This window comes from Pezoporus wallicus, unplaced genomic scaffold (genome assembly GCF_028554395.1).
Source record: "Pezoporus wallicus isolate ANWC-B61680 ecotype Strahan unplaced genomic scaffold, APGP_CSIRO_Pwel_v1 contig_5418, whole genome shotgun sequence".
NCBI classification, from domain to species: Eukaryota; Metazoa; Chordata; class Aves; order Psittaciformes; family Psittacidae; genus Pezoporus; species Pezoporus wallicus.
Genome location: NW_026640709.1, coordinates 615,087 through 630,909, shown reverse-complemented (window position 1 = coordinate 630,909; position 15,823 = coordinate 615,087). Strand labels below are relative to the sequence as shown.

Genomic DNA, 15,823 nt, shown 5'->3' with positions numbered 1-15,823 from the left:
CTCACCCTTTGGATTCTCCCAGACAGATACACACAGAGCAATAGGGAACACTGCATTTTCAAGCCTCGGTCAGTGTTTCATGCCCATAAATATTCCCACAATATAAATTGCTTTTCTCTGCATTTGGCCTTTGTGTGTGTGTTTGCAGATAAGCTAATGGAAGAAACAGAAGAGCTGTGCCTGCAGAGGGAGCAAAAAGAGGTGAGTGTTCATCACAAGCCAATTTCCTTCAACTTCTGTGTGCAGGACTGGAAGGCAGGGAGTTGTTGGTTGGAAGGCATATCAGGGTTCGGGGAGGGAGGCTTTGAAGCCAGAAAATACCTCCAGCTGACCTCTGGGTCCTGTGGATAAAGAAGGGAGTAAGAGCTGTGTCGTGAGATCAGTCCTGGAGGTGTATCCCTGCTGCCCTTCCCAGGCACTTTCCATGCAGTGTTCTTGTGATACATGTCTCAGGAGAACAAGGGAAGAAGAGCGCATTAAATGAATATTCCCTGGATTGAATTACACACGTGTTTTTTGGCAGATTCAAGACAACTGGCAATCAACTTGTCTGTCTCCACAGTTAGAAAGCAGATGAACAGACCTGACACTCTTCTAGTGTAGAGATACTTCCGTGAGAAACAAGCAGCAGCAAAAAGCAACATCGTTTGTTCTCTGGACATGCAAGAAATGGGGAGAATAATAAACATTGCAGTGAGGAAAACTCAAGAGAGCACTCCCTTAGATGTTACTATTACATCATAATTAAACAAGTTTATTGTTTTCCAAACTATTCCTAACTTGTATTTGCTTAATATAATAAAAGCAGTTCATTTTCATGTTTTTACTACACCTATACCAGTTTTTATAGCACTATCATAAAGTTATTTTACAATAACTTTGAAAGTGGGTTGTCGTATTACATGGTAGTAAAGCCTGCATGGATGTAAACCACCACATTGCAATATTCCAAACTGCTGCATGCTCTTTTCCAGTTAATCCAAAATGGCTGTGTCCCCTCTTTAGCAAAAGACAGCAGTGCTGACCTAGGCTTCTCAGGCCTACGTTTTTCCTGGGTATGTTTCTGGAGAGATCAAGTCCAAAGGTGGCTTGGACACTTCTTTAGAGCTAAGTTACTTCTGCCTTTGCAGGGAGACATCCCTTTCTGGAAAGGTAGTCTGCTTCCAACTCACGGCCATAGAGAGGAAAATGCCTTTGTTTAAAGGTCCTGGAACAAATCTCTGCTCTTACAAAGCCATGCATGGTACCTTTGTTGTCCACAAAGATCAGATAGTGCCAGGTTAGTCTGAAGGAGTTTGGTACTGATGAAGGAATGAATATATAGCTCACTGAGCTGCGCTGGTGTGACCTGCTGTGAGCCTGAAGGCTTCAAAGCACGATGTTAGGAAAGCAGCTTGAACCATGTATCTGCGTCATGAAGCAAGAGTCTTATTATGGACTTACCTGGTGTCAGTGGTGTTTTGTGACCTTCCTGGGCTTGCAGCAGGAGTTCTGCCTACAGCTAAGGCTGCAAGGGAACCTGACCAGGACCCTCGCTGTACTTTGTCCCTGTGTCCCTTCATTTGCAGTAGGTCTCTGTAAAGCGGCTCCCTAGACTAGGGTAAGAGGCTATTTCACTGCTTGAGGATAGCTTGTGGTATTCGGTGCTCTTTAAGTGTGATTTTATTAGCACTGAGGTAGTGATGGGCTGATTAAACTGTGCAAAGCTGTAACTGTGCAGTTTGTGTTTTCCTATTCCAGCGGGGATGGGAAAGGAGGCTGAGATAGTAGAAATATCACACTTCAGACACTGCAGTGCTGAGGCTTTCCTGCATCCAGGCTTTCTGTACCTGTACATGTGGGTGCCTGGAAATGGTACATGCATGTTGAGTCCAGCTTTCCCAGGGGGCTTTGGACCCTCTGTATTTTGCAGCAGAGCTGATCTGTGCAGGGAGCATATCCAGGACTTCCAGGTGCCTGGTAACATGGCAGGGACTTCCGGATGTATGGAAATCCTCAGCCAACCTTCAATCCATTCTAACTGCTCCTGGAAGAAAGGGTGGTGGAATTGGACACCCTGTGGCTCTGCATAGCTCAGGTTAAAAGTCACAGGCATTGGCAGCAGGGAAGCCTTTCCTAATTTTATTCATGTCAGCAAAGTACATTCCTTGCCTTCTCTTTCTGTCCAGGAACTTGAGCGTCTGAACCAGGTGCTGGAAGCAGAGAAGCACCAGTTTGAAGAGGTGGTACGGGAGCTGCGGCTGGAGCAGGAACAGATTAGACAGTAAGGTGGAAAAGGACAGGGCAGGAAAAGGACATGAATTCCCACACTGGGCAGAAGTGCTGCTGTGGTGGTGAATCCAAACAGCTTGCAAAATCCACCTATTTTATACATGCTATATTGACCAAACCAGGAATGGCTGAGATCCATTTACCTGCATTTACTATCACTTGTGTGACCAATGGAATCCACCTTAGCTTCATTTTGCATTCAGAGCTCCAGCAGTTTCATTTTCAGAGGGTTGGGACATGGATGAACCCCAGGTTAGTCAGAGTGGCACTGCAGTGGACAGGTCCTAAAGGATTTCAGAGAGGGAATTATTTTGATTAAGGGTCCTGCCATGTGGGCTCCGGACATCTGAATCTGGTTTTCCACCGTCAGCCGAATGATGAAGTTGCCTCACCAAGAATAACTTTGTAATTTTAGTAGTTTTGCTAGCCAAGATATGAACAATGAATGTATTTAGAAAGGGAAGGATCCAAGTGCTTTTCCCTGAGTGTTTGAAAGGCTATGTTTCGCCATTGCTCTCTTATTCCCTTTTTTCTCCCTAAATAACATGTCAGAAAAGACAGTATGAATTTGCAAACCATTTTCATTTTCATAGGCCTATATCTGTTTAGATATGACTGCCATGTCTGAGCTCTTCCCATTGCAACCTGGAGGCACAGTAAAGTTCCTGGAGGCCCGTAGCTTGTTCAAACCGTGATGATTCCTAGCAAGCTCCAGACTCTCCGGGGCTGCCTGTATCAACCACTGGTCGCAGGTTGTGCACTAAGAGATCCACAGTTTGTGCTGTCTGAGCGTGGTGTGTGGGGCTGGTGTTCCCCTGCAATAGCTGTCACCCTTTTTGCTTCTTTAGGGAGCTAGAGCTCACAGCCCGCTCCCTTAAAGGAGTGGAGGAAGAAAAGAAAGTGTTGCGAAGCCTGACACAGTCCTTACAGAAAACTCTAGAGGTGAGTGGTCACTTCTCCCCTCTGAGTGACAGCATTCTGGGGATGATCCATGAGAACTGACCAGGGCTGAAAGCAATGCTGTCCTGTGGAATGAATCTAACACGCACTAGTGCCAGAGTTAAGTCCTGTGTGGATGATATGAAAGCCAAAATCCCCTGCAGAAAAGAATGACTGATGCAGAGCCCACCAGTACCAAGTGATTTGATGTAGGACAATAACCACAAATTGCAGTTTGGTTGCAGAGTAGGGAGAGACTTTTCACCACAGAGGGAGGCCAGTGGTAGGAGAGGCTAAAGAACCTACATGTAGGAAGGTTTTCACCACTTGACTGTAGAAAGCCACAGGGGAACAGGTCTTGCTGTGTTGACATGCCAGTTCTGAACAGGAGGCTGGGCAAGAGGCTACCGGATGGTCCCTTCCAGCCAACATGGCTTTAAAACTGTGATAATGTTCTGACATATATATAACAATACATATATATCTTCTTTATATATATATGTGTGTATATATATACACTAACTGCAACTAAGTCCTGGTGGAATTTGGAGCAGCGGAAAGACATTTCTTGTTCACAGAAGAGAGCATGGTTCCTAGGCAATCGTGTACAACATGGGAATTTAGGAAACCGTGTTGACATATTAAACCCTTTCCTTCCTTAGTATCACTCTTGGTGGAAAGTGGCTTTTCTAAATAGATATGGTTTATGAAATTTCCACACAGTTTGCCTTCTGAAGCCCCAAAAGTTCATGTCAGATCATGCAAGTTTGTCCAAAAATCTGTTGCTGATGTTCCTTTGAGCTCATCTCCTTGCCCACAGTTATGGGTATGAAAGAACTGGAAAGCTAGGGAAGGAGCATTCAAGCCCTCTTTGCCCACCAGACTGGACACCTCACAGGAAAGCAGCATGATATGTCCTAGAAGTACCACACAGTGGATGCCTCTAGTTAACACTAAGGAGCAAGCTGAGGAGGGAAGGCAGAGAAGCTGCCTGCATCAGTGATGCACTAGGGAAGCACAAGGCTCCAGTTCCTGAGCTGGGTTCTTACAGCAGGTCATGTCAAAACAGCCTGTCAGTTCTCATCCCCTTCCATAGCAAAGGCTATGGTGGACACTTGTTCCTCATAAGAGAGGTCCAAAATGAAAACCAGATTTTGTTATTCCTGTTTTTAACCTGAATGAAGCACGTGTATTTAAGGACGGAGGGACTTAACAGGGAAACCCTGGCAGGAACAAGAGCAGAAATGTTAGACTTGGCTGATACTCACAACCTCTGCCCTTCTTCAAGGAGCTATCCCTAGAAAAGCAGCAAATGCTGGAGATGCTGGAAGAAAATGAGAGCCATCTCCCACCTCCAACCAGCCCCAGGAAGGAGCAAAACCCCATCTGGGGACTGCATTGCAGCCTGCAACAGATTGAAGAGAAGATGCAGCAACTTCTGGAGGAGAAGCTCTTGGCAGAGAAGAGGTGAAGTGGGGATCTTACGGTGGTGCCAGAGACAGGGGTGTGGGAGAAGATACAATCCAGTGTGAAGAGGGTGGTGGGAAAAGAGGTAATTTTCCCCCTTGCAGGTGGGAGGCAATCAGAAAATCAAATATTTCCAGGTTTAAAATTTGGGTCACACCAAAACTGTTTCCTTGTTTATCCTGACCTGCAGAGAGGCAAGATTCTTTTTAATTTACGTTCTTGGGTTCAGTAGAAGGAAGAGGACACTTGTGCCCCGCTCAGGCTTAGTGCTGCCAAATATTGTGACTGTCTGCTGATGTGCTTTTCAGTTGCCAGAGCAAGACAAGTCTGGAAGCTTGCTTGGTTCCCATGGTAGGAGTTGATATTATAAACACTTCAGACAGAAAAGAGTGAGGCAGGACAGTTGGACTCCTTGTTGCTGCTTGGGCCTGCTCCTTTCAGATCAGGACTTAGGCATATGAATCCATCTGGTGTTCATGGACTTGTCCATAAGAAGTGTTTAGTGCTTCTGGACCTTGTCTAGGGGTTGAGAATGGTCCATTCAAGAACTTTACAGGTTGCCCAAGGAAGAGATCCATCCATCCCTGAGCTCAAGTGGCCAGGTTGGCCAGAGCCTTGGGTGGCATGGTTTAGTGTGAAGTGTCCCTGGGGTTGGAACTAGATGATCTTAAGGTCCTTTCCAACTCAAACCATTCTATGATTCTATGAACTGTCCACCTGGCTTTCTCCAGCAATGCCTGTGTTACCAAAGTGAAACACAGACAGCGCTCCTGTTAGCACCCCTTTGCTCGGGGCAGCCAGGTAGTTAAGCATGCCCCATCACAATACTAAGCCCCTTCCTTCCTGTGAGTTGTGCTGGGGTGGGAATGGTCATCTTCCTTTGCTGTGCCATGTACCAGGATGAAGGAGAATGAGGAGAGGTCCCGAGCACTGGAGGAGGAGCGGGAGTTTTACTCTTCCCAGTCACAAGCATTACAGAACTCACTCACAGAGCTGACTGCAGAGAAGCAGCAGACAGAGAGAGACCTCAAGGTATCCCCTGTGCATGTTACATATTGCTGTCCCTGGGCCCAGAGTCCTCTAATTTTCCCTTTCAGTTTATCCCCTATCAAGTGGGAGACTTGGTTTTATTGTTTTCATTTTGTGGTCACAAATCTTCATATCATGGTAACATGTGAAGTTGACATGTTGTATCTTTGTAGCACTACTGTTTATTTTCTTATTCCAAGGCCTGATTAACCCATTCAGTAAAAGTCTTTTCAATTGCTCCTGTGAAAACATCACCTAAAGATGGAGGGGAGGAAAAAACAAGTAAAAGAGGAAAGTAGACACAATCTAGAATAAATATTATTTCAAACAAATGCTTATATGGACATTGCAGAACTGAGCAGAAATCTCTCCTCCTCACTTGAGCTCAGGGAATCAATCTTAAGATTTTAAATCTCCAGGAACATCTGCATGAACCTGAGTTCAAAAGCGGAGGAATGCAGGTGAGGTACCAGCCCTCCTTCATTATCCCAGTAGTGGAAGATACCTTAATTTACACAAAGGTAATTGGACAAAGTGTGCTATTATATTTTAATCTAAATAATGTAAAGATTATACTTATTATTGGCTGTTTGACACTCAACCTCCTGCTACAAATATTTTGTCCAAACCCCCTTACCTCCAATTCTTCTTTTTCCTTCACTTCCAAGATTTTGTTATGCTGTAACCTTCCGCTTGGCCAAACTAAAGCTATGTTGACCTGAACTATATTAATTATTCTCATTTGCTAAGTTACTACTGATAAAATCCTTTATTTCTAAATTTTCCTGAAACTAAGTACTGTGCACCCCTTTGTGGGAATTGATTGCCTTTATCTCAAGTCTGTCTCAGCTGGAAAGATGTCTTCCTGCTCCTCCTCAGCTGCAAGTACTTGAACTCACATATTGAAATTCCACCTCTGATTCCACATACAATGAGAGAGAAGCAGTGAAAGTCAGAGCAAAGGAGAATTACTAAAATAATGTGTATTTCAATTTCAGATTGTGTCTGAAGACACGAGGAACAACTTTTGTGTTGTCTTACAATATTTCTGTTGGTGTTCCCGACTGTTGTCTTTTCATTTTCATTTGCTGGGGGGGCTCCTCACAGACCTTGTGAGTTAGCAGGGTGGTTATTGAGACACAAGCTGGTTTTCAGCAATGCTCACTCTCTTCCTCAGGCTGAGGTGAAGGTGCGCATGGATCTGGAGAAGAGACTGAGAGAAGCTGAGGAAGCATTGCAGAGCTTGGAGCAAGGCTTAAATTCCCTGGATTGCAACAAGGAGAAAGAGGAGAAGATGAAAGCAGATGTCAGTAACTTGAGAAGTAAGTCAGTCATCCATCATCCTACTGATCAGCAAGTTCTGAAAGAGGAAATATTTCTGCCCATCTTCCCAGACACAAAAAGAACTTCCCAAGTTAGTGAAGCTGCACATAACGTGCTCTCCCAATCCCTTGTACCTCAACCACACCTCCTTTTGAGAAGCCAGGACATGCTATGCCAGCACTTGGTGTTTCTCCATCAAAGGAGGGCAAAATTATCCCAGCCTTCCTTGTTGTGTGGAAGACAAACCTAGGGGCAGAGATGAGCAAATGCGTTCCAGAATGTCAAACGGGAAAACTGTGGCAGACCTGTGAAGGCTGGCTAGGTCCAGTTCCCCTCAGGATAATTTTTTCTCAGCCTTGGTTACGGGAACATCATCAGTCTAAGGAAGACTGTGGTTGCTGTAGCAACGTGCTGGTAGGTGACCCAGCCGGTGAGGTCTGGATCCTTACTCAGAGCTAAAAGAGAGCATCAGCCCAGCACTGCTGTGCTAAGATTACTGCAGTCAGGTGTAAAGTTCCTCACAGCTTATCCCTTTCTTTGCCTTTTTGTTTTGTTTATTTTTCTGGTAAGATGGGGCATGATCCTAGCATCTGGCTTGAGTCAGCTTTGGGAATTGACACTTTCAGCTTCAACTGTGTTGAAGTCCTGCTTGTTTTCCATCCTCAAGTATAGTTCAGGGGAAGGCTGTTATGAAGATCATGTATCTGTGGTTTGTTTCAGTAAAAGGTGGATATATTGGGCCAATATAGAAGAGTCAAAAAGGCCTAAGCCATTTTGAACACTATTACATATATAAGTATAAATACATGTATAAATAGTTTATATACAATATTTATAATTGATATATGTAGAAAAGTAAGTATTATTCAGTAGTTTCTACATCATTTTTCTAAACTAAGACAAAAGGGCATGATTCTGAACTTCATTCTACTGACTCAGAGTCATGGTAAAAAAAAAAAACAGAGCTAAAGTGGACATGTTCAGCTCAACATTCGTCTTGAGCTGAGCTACCTGCGCAGGATATAAATGAGTAACTTCTGGCACTGAGTGTCTCCTGACACTCATTTCCAGTCTTAAGTTTAGGGGATGTTTTCTTCAAAAGTGTAAAAATGTACTCATGAGTGAGACACTGGAGAAAGTGTGGGACCAGCAGCATTTTAATGCCAGTCCCACCACAGATTGCTTCAGTGTTTCCAAGTGATTCCCGAAGCTCTGCTCTGCTCTCTCCTGTAAGAGTTGGGGCTCATTAGTGCATGAGCCCTCTGAACAGCAGGGCATCAGTGACAGGCAGGAGGACAGCAAGACTGGAACATCAGAAGGTATGCCAGTTAGACCATACAAGCAGAAATGGACCAGGAAAAGCAGCTTCTGGGCCAGATCAGGACAGAGTAACATTGTTAAGAGTTTGGACACGGGGCTTTGCAAGGGGCCTGTAATGTGTGTATGTAAGTGCCAGTATTTGCTATGCTATTAAGAAATCCCTGGCCATGTATGCCAACACCTCCCTTTCTGCAGTTAGATTTGCTTGGTTTCACACAGCATTCCTTCAAAAAAAGTGCAGTGAGCAAAGCTTCAGACCCCTCTGTTGCAAGAAATTTGAGAAGTTTTATTGTAACAGAAGCTGAATCATGAGTGGTATGGGGAATAGATGGTTGCAGTTCTTTCTATAATTTGAGTATGTACTTGCTGGGGACTGGAAGGCTTTGTTACTAACTTTTTCATTCTGATGATATTCTGGAGCTTCATGGACTGCTGTTTATGAAGATCTAGGGAGGTCTTGAATGTCATTACCTGACTCAGCCCATTAGCATGTGCAGTGCCTTATGACTGGTTCATCGCTTGAAGTGTCTCTCCCATCACTGTTCACAGTGATGTCTTCTCCCCTTGCAGAGTTCTTTGAAGAGTGCATCCGCAATGCTGAGCTGGAGGCCAAGATGCCTGTGATCATGAAGAACTCTGTGTACATCCACAAGGCTGCCACTCGTCGCATAAAAAGCTGCCGCTTCCACCGCCGGAGAGCCAGTGCTTCGTGGAATGACTGTAGGTTTTGGGCAGCTTCTTACTCTATATGCTGCAGGAGCAGATATGTGCAGATGGCGCTGACAGAGCAGTAAGGTCGTGTGGTTCATATTTCATATTCCCTAGCAACAGCACAGAGTTACAGAGAAACTTGGAGCTTCCCATCTGTGTGCTGATTGTCTCTTCAGGTATATTGAAAGGTAACTGCTGTGATGGTCCTGGGTCCCTAAAAATCCATTCTCAAAGCCAGCTTCATCTGAATGCTTAATCATAGACTGATTTAGGTTGGAAGAGACACCTAGACATTGTCCAATCAAGTATTCAGGGTGGCTACCTGCAAGGTTAGATCAGGTTCTATGTAGAACCCTAAATAAGAGAGAGCTGTAGAAAAAGGAAAGTCTCTTTCCATGCCATCAGCATTTTCCTCCTCTGAAAACAGTACAGTGAAGCTGTTTCAGTGCAATGTTTAGCTTATCCCTTGCTAGGTTCTCAGTCACATTGATCGCATGGCTGGTGTGCTCTAGTGAAGCTTTGTCTTCAGTTTGTGTCCCTGATGATGGTGCTGACCTTTCTGTGCCGCTCTTGTTTCAGTGAAGCAATCCCAGTCCTTCATCTTCTCGCATGCAGAAGCTGAAAACATTGAGGAGCTGAAAGAAGCAGCCAAAAGACTGAGCCGGGACCAGCACTTCAGGGAAACTCTCTATCAGATCATGAGGTCGCAAAAGGATTCTGCTTCAGGGGATGAAAAGTGACTCTTGCTGGGAGGGGTCTTCCTATTTCAATTTGCCATTCAGCTCTGCAAAAGTTATGCCATTGGGCACTAGGGTCAGAGGGGAGGTTTGCCTCTTGGTGAGAAAAGTGGGGGAAAGTTGTGAGTAGGCAATTCCCTCAGGTAGTGGCTTTGCTTTAGTTTGAATGCTCCCTGTAGCCTGGCAGACCTCTGCTGGTCACTCCAGATCTGTTTGCTTCAGCCGCTTATGTTAAGCCATGACTTGCCAAGACACCACGGTCGGTGTTATACTGAACCACAGACTGTAGCTTAGGAAGTGCCTCTTCTTTCCTTTCCTGTCTAGTCTGTCTGCCAAACACAAGTGCTTCTGAGAAAGTCCTTTGTCAGCCAACGCTCCAACTAGTGTAACCTCCCCAGCCAGGCGCCGCTTACCCTGTTCTGCCTGATCCCCCCTAGGAAATGGCTCGCTGCACACCCCCAGTCAACCAGCACTTTGGTGAGGCACATTTCCTGGCAAGTTTCCTGAAGACCGCAGCAGTCCCAGCCTCCCAAGCACAGGCAATAATATCACACACAGGGCAGCCTCTTGATGCTACACCCTTTCAAGCAAATGGTTACAACACAAGGTGAAGACAACCTGAGGATGCTGAGGATTTCGCTCCGAGGAGGATCATGTGCAGAGAGTTTATAGGTAACTCAGTGGCATCAATACAAGCTGGAGGGGTGTTGTGTTGTGTTGTGTTGACTGTGGGCAAAATATCCTGGGGCCACGTTTGCGCTTGTTTTGTACTGGGATGTGTGGCTGTGTCACTGCTGGAAGGAGGAACAAAGGTATGTGCTGCAGAAGGTGTTGTCTGTGGGCAGGTTCTGTGTGGAGGAGCCTTTGACCTGGCTCCGATGACTTCCTCACCACCTCTGTAAAACAAGCTGGAGGACAGGTGGGTGAAAAGTGTCCAGCAACAAACCCCATGACTGCTTGGAGAATTAATCATTGTGAGCAGAGAGCTGTCAGGGCTATGGAAGTGGGGAAAATAATCTCTGTGCTGCAGTGAATAGCCTGTGTCCAAGACATTGTACTGCTCTCTACCAGCCCTCTTGATTGCAATTTAGGCTATCTTGGTCGAACTGGGATCTCTGGCAAGCCAAGGCTGCACTGGGAGAGGAGCTGTGGGCAGCCTATTCAGAGGTGGGCCTCTGGCTGGCCTGTGTTCTCCTTCTGAGTGATCACTATGTGGTTATTGCAGGGAAGGATTTGCCCTCAATGTGGTGATTAAGTATGTTACAGGAGAGGGATCACTTTGTGGTGGAAACCTTGCAGCCTCTCCCACCTATTTTAAGCAAGCAGCTGACTAATAACCCTTGCTGTAGTAACAGCACTGCCTGGTGCTTACAGAGCACTTGACAAGCACACTCAGAGTGATGCTGTTATCCCCATGGTATAATTGGAAAACAAAGGAATAAACAATTCAAATGTGAATAAAGTTAGCAACAGAGGTACAGTTGGGACTCAAGGGGTCTTGTGTGCAGATTTTCTGGGGCTTTCAGGGCTGTGCCGCTCATCAGTATTGCTGGGTATTGCATATGTTCAGTAACACTGGTGTAGCTGCTTACCTCTCCCATGCAGGCTGGGACACTGTCCAGTCCCAGGCTTTCTATTCTGTCTGCCTAAGTTCTTTCCCTAAAGGTTCAGTGCTGTTTCTAGGGAGAAGTCAGAGATAAGGCTGACAGGAGGGGCGCCCTGGCTTGCCAGCCAGAGGAGAAGCCTGATGCTGTGTGGAGGAGCATATTGAGAGGATGTGATGCTCCTGGAGGGCATCACTCTGGTGTGATCAGAGGAAAAGCACTGAAAGCACAGCCTCTACTTTCCATTTCAGGCAGTTAGTGACCAGTACCTTTCTGTGAGGCAATGGGAGGTTTTATACAATCAGAGGGTCCAGCACTGAAAGCTGTCGTTTTTGTGATGGCAGGTAATGTGATAGGAAAAGAGGATTTGCATCCCTCCTTAGCATACCTGATGCTTCTGTGATTTTTAGTTTGTTTGTTTTTTTTTTCCCACTCGTGCTTGCTTGTTAGAAAGCCACAAATGAATTCTTGCTCCTACAAGGCTTAAGGGCTCAGAGAAAGTAATACAAAGCTGGTTTTCCCCTTTACACTGTCATCACATTATCTCTGGCTGTTTTCCAGTTACAAGGTCTATATTATGTGATGCTGGAAGGGACAGAGAAAAGGACAGCCAGGGAGTGTATCTGTTATTCAGGCAGTTAGGAAAATCACCCTGTGGCTTGTCAATGCAGCACCATTGATCTATTAGCATCAAAAGCCACAATATCAGTCTTTACAAAACTATTGTACTCAGGAGGTAGCCACATCAGGTCTTCCTTTACTGTGCATATTGACAGCAATAAATAAATAAAAGTTATGCTGACACTAGAGTGAATTCCTGTGTGTTCTTGACAGACTGTCACTGAAATGATGTTAAATTGCCTCTGCAAGAGTTGAGACAAATCATTGTGACATACTCATTTACTGCCAGTACTCTTCCTCTGCTTCACTGAGTTGTTACGTGTTTAACATCACCTCTCAAAAGGAGTGTATGTAAAATGCTCTTACCCTGCTTACCCACCTCTATACACTTTAAAATATGTATAAAGTTAAAGACAAAATGTATCAAATCTAAAGAAGACATCTCGCACTTGCTTACCTGAAGCCAGTGAGCAGCTCTCTGTGTAGCCAGCAAAGCATGCCCTAAGCCACATGCAGCAAGGTGCTTGCCATCAGTTGTTCCTTGCTGCAGATACCAGTCCTGCAGGGAAACCTACTCCATAAGCTCAGAGTCAGAGTCACCATAGAGTTTGGTCTGTGCAACTATAGCATTTTAATTAAGTGGCTGTTTCCTTATTCTGTTTGAAAGGACAGAGTTACTGATTTCTATGCTATCTACATATTTTTAATGCAGTGCAGTAACAGGAAGATGGCTTAGGGAGTGACCTACCTCTGTTCAAATAACCTCCACTAGTGACCTTGGGCCAGATCACTTTCTCCTATTGGGAAAACAGGGAATGAGATGAGCACTCTCTCCACTGAGAAGAGCTCCCTAAAATGTTACCTCATGTCCAAGGATAGGAGAAGATAGAGGAAGGTTTGCACCTCTAAGATTTCTTCTCAGACATGGCAGAAAAACTAGATTGGCCCTGAAAAGCTTGTGATAATTATTCCACCATGTCCATCTTCTGGCTATCATCTGGGAACTTGTCTCTCCCTGAAGACTTTCCCTGTTGTCACATTTGGAGACACTTCAAAATATGGTTTCATTTGTAGACAGTGCCAAAGGTGAAGCTTACTGATTCTCCTCTGCATTGTCTTGCCTACTTTTCACAGCACAAATGGTGGCTCCTGCTAAGGTAAATTTAAGGGTTAATTTCATCCTCCACATAAGACCTCCAAAGCCTCCTGGCTGTTTTAGTCCCCAGTGCAGAAGAGTGGTTCCTGCATAAGGACAGGGCGCTCGCTGCCCCAAGGCTTTGCTCTTGCACAGAAGTAAATGGCAGAGAAAGGAAGGCAGCACGAGCTCCGCTGCCTGCAGTACGTGCTTCTTCTTAAAGCAGAGAAAGTGGACGAGAAATGGAAACTGCCCTTGGGGTCAGAAGTAAATAATAAAGGATAAAGGGTTGCTGGTGCATGTTATGCATTGCTGTGCTTGGCACACAAGTGACACAGGCTGGTAGCAATTTTCAGTTGCAGAGTATGGCTTTGTTTTTCAGTTCAGGATGGTAGGCAGGCTTTGTGCTTAGGACATTAGTGTATGTCTTGGAAAATAAAATGATAGTTTTTCACAGAAATAGTCTGTTTTGAATGTTTTTTCAATGCGGTTGCTTTTTGCGGCTGCCAGAGGAACAGAAGATGGTTCATGTTGTGCCTAGTAAGTTTGCTTAGTAAGTAAGTAAGCTCAGGAAGGTGGCCATGCTCTGACAGTTTTGTCCAAGGCTTAGCTTCAGGCAGGTCCTGGGCATTGCCTGGACACTGATTCGGAGAAAACTCCAGGAACAAACTTGCCAGCAGAGTTTCAAGTTGACAAACAGGTATTCTTTATTGCGGCGCCGGGAGACACGGGGGATAGCTCCTCCAAACTTGTGTCCCCGAATTGCTATACAGTCATCCTTATACGGTCACTGAGCATATTACATCATTTTCCAAAAAGTTTCCGGCATGCATACAAAAATGTGGTGGTCTTTAAGGGTCGTTTACTTTTCCCAACAAGCTTAATTAACATTACAGACATAGCAATCATCCTGGCCTTCTACTTATCAGTTAGTTTAACTGCTCTCATCCTGGACATCTGCTAGTCCGGGATACTCCCTAGTAGATGCTTACACCAGCTTAATGGGTTTATTAACACCCCAAGCATAGCAATCATCCTGTCCTTTTACTTATCAGTTAGTTTATCTGTGCCCACCCTGGATATCTGCTAGTCCCAGATACTCCCCATCCCCAGGTCCTGTCCTTCTATTCTGCTTTTCTCACACCTTTTGTACTGGGGTCCTGAGGGCCTGAAACTATGTCAACTACCTTCAAGCACCGCAGTTATTTTCCATTACAAAGCCAACAAACTTAACATTACTTAGAACTGGTTACATTTTGTATTTTTGTGCCTCCTTGTCTCAACACTCAGTGCTCCTTTGTGCTGGTGTGACTGTGAAGGGTGCTGTTATTTCTGTCATCTTCCACCTGATGTGCTTGGCACAAGGACAGTTCTGCAGTTTTTCACCTAGTCCATGACAATTTGTAATCCACCTAGTCTGATGTGTGGCCATGAATGGGAGACGTGGGCAAGCCAGATGAATTTGCTATAGTCAGTCACCTGGTTGCCTGTCAGGGTGACAGTCACGATGAGTGGGCTCAGGTGGGACCATGAGCTTGGCAACCACATATGGTTTGTGGAACAACTTGCAGTGCCTTTCTGCCCACTGAGGTAACATCCATCTTCTATACAAGTAACATTTATTTCTTCCTGCAGGCTAAACTCCAAAGCCAAAACGGAGAAAGATCCAACTGAGTACTCAGTCAGGTCTGTGAGCCCTTCCTGCTCCTTTCTGCCACCAGTACTAAGTAGAGCGTACACTGTAGTGCTGGAACCAACATCTTTTTTTTGCATCTGGCACTTCAGAGGAGAAAAATGATTAAGGTCGTTTTGTGGGGGTAACAAAGGCATCTTTTGCTAACTCAGAGGTGTTGCAATAAATAAATTGGCAGGATCATTTGTTCTTATTTTGATGTATCATGAAAAATGCAAACTTTGCATTGCTTAAAATGCTAAGCGAACTCTGCTTACCCTTGAGTTCTTCTTGACTGCACCCCTACCTCAAACCTCTTTGTGGAAATGACCCGAGAGTGGATAAGGTCCTCTCCCAGAGCTGCTGCTCCCATTGGTTTCTTCATCATTAATTCTGCGGGCAGGTGAGAGCTCCACTGTTTCTCCATGCATCTGCAGCTGCCTGCAGGAGATGCCAGACCCTGTTCCTCCAGCATGAGGAAAACAGGTTCTGGGTTTTGTTGTTTTTGTTTTGTTCTAAAATCTGCAAAGTAGGGGTAAATATAGTTAGCATCTCCATTTCAATAAGGAGGCTTGAAAACAAGATGTTTATGCTGGGTGTGAGAAAACTCATTTACTGCAAGGGGATTAGGCCCTGTTCAAAAAGAGTGCTGGGTTTCTCAGCCTTCATGGAGTATGGCTGGAGGCTTGTGTTAGAGTCAGTGCTGAAAGCAGAGTGTGTATGCAGAGCTTGGTCTGAGATGCTTCACAAGCACACAGTGACCTTGGGTGACAGAAGTAGGCTGTGCTCTCAGGTGCACTCATCTCAGTGGCATTCAAGGCTGTGAGAAGAATTTAAATAACAGGGGAAGAAGGTGGGAATGCTGTGTCTTTTATAGCAAGATACTTACCGCAAAGATTGCCAGGGAGAGTGGAATAGCCATTGCTTTCATTTCTCCTTTCTTTTCCTTATTCTGCTGGAGGCACAACACTTGTGTTTGCTGCAAGTGAGGAGA

At 45.1% G+C, this 15,823-nt stretch overlaps 1 protein-coding gene across 5 annotated transcripts in view; it reads left to right on the top strand.

Moving 5' to 3' along the window:
- The window catches only part of PLEKHD1 (pleckstrin homology and coiled-coil domain containing D1), a 33,237-nt gene extending 18,204 nt beyond the window's left edge, over positions 1-15,033 (top strand). For 2 of the 5 annotated variants that reach the window (XM_057420066.1, XM_057420068.1), the window contains 9 exons: positions 149-201; positions 2,169-2,263; positions 3,120-3,213; positions 4,499-4,677; positions 5,577-5,709; positions 6,884-7,028; positions 8,920-9,069; positions 9,640-9,763; positions 10,235-10,511. In XM_057420066.1, the coding sequence (XP_057276049.1) occupies positions 149-201; positions 2,169-2,263; positions 3,120-3,213; positions 4,499-4,677; positions 5,577-5,709; positions 6,884-7,028; positions 8,920-9,069; positions 9,640-9,763; positions 10,235-10,304 (1,043 nt within the window). In that variant the 3' untranslated portion in view covers positions 10,305-10,511. Of the gene's footprint in view, positions 1-148; positions 202-2,168; positions 2,264-3,119; positions 3,214-4,498; positions 4,678-5,576; positions 5,710-6,883; positions 7,029-8,919; positions 9,070-9,639; positions 10,086-10,234; positions 10,512-14,792 lie in introns of those variants that run through there. The other 3 variants (XM_057420067.1, XM_057420069.1, XR_008973589.1) reach the window with 2 other exon arrangements.
- The last annotated feature ends 790 nt before the right edge of the window (positions 15,034-15,823 follow it).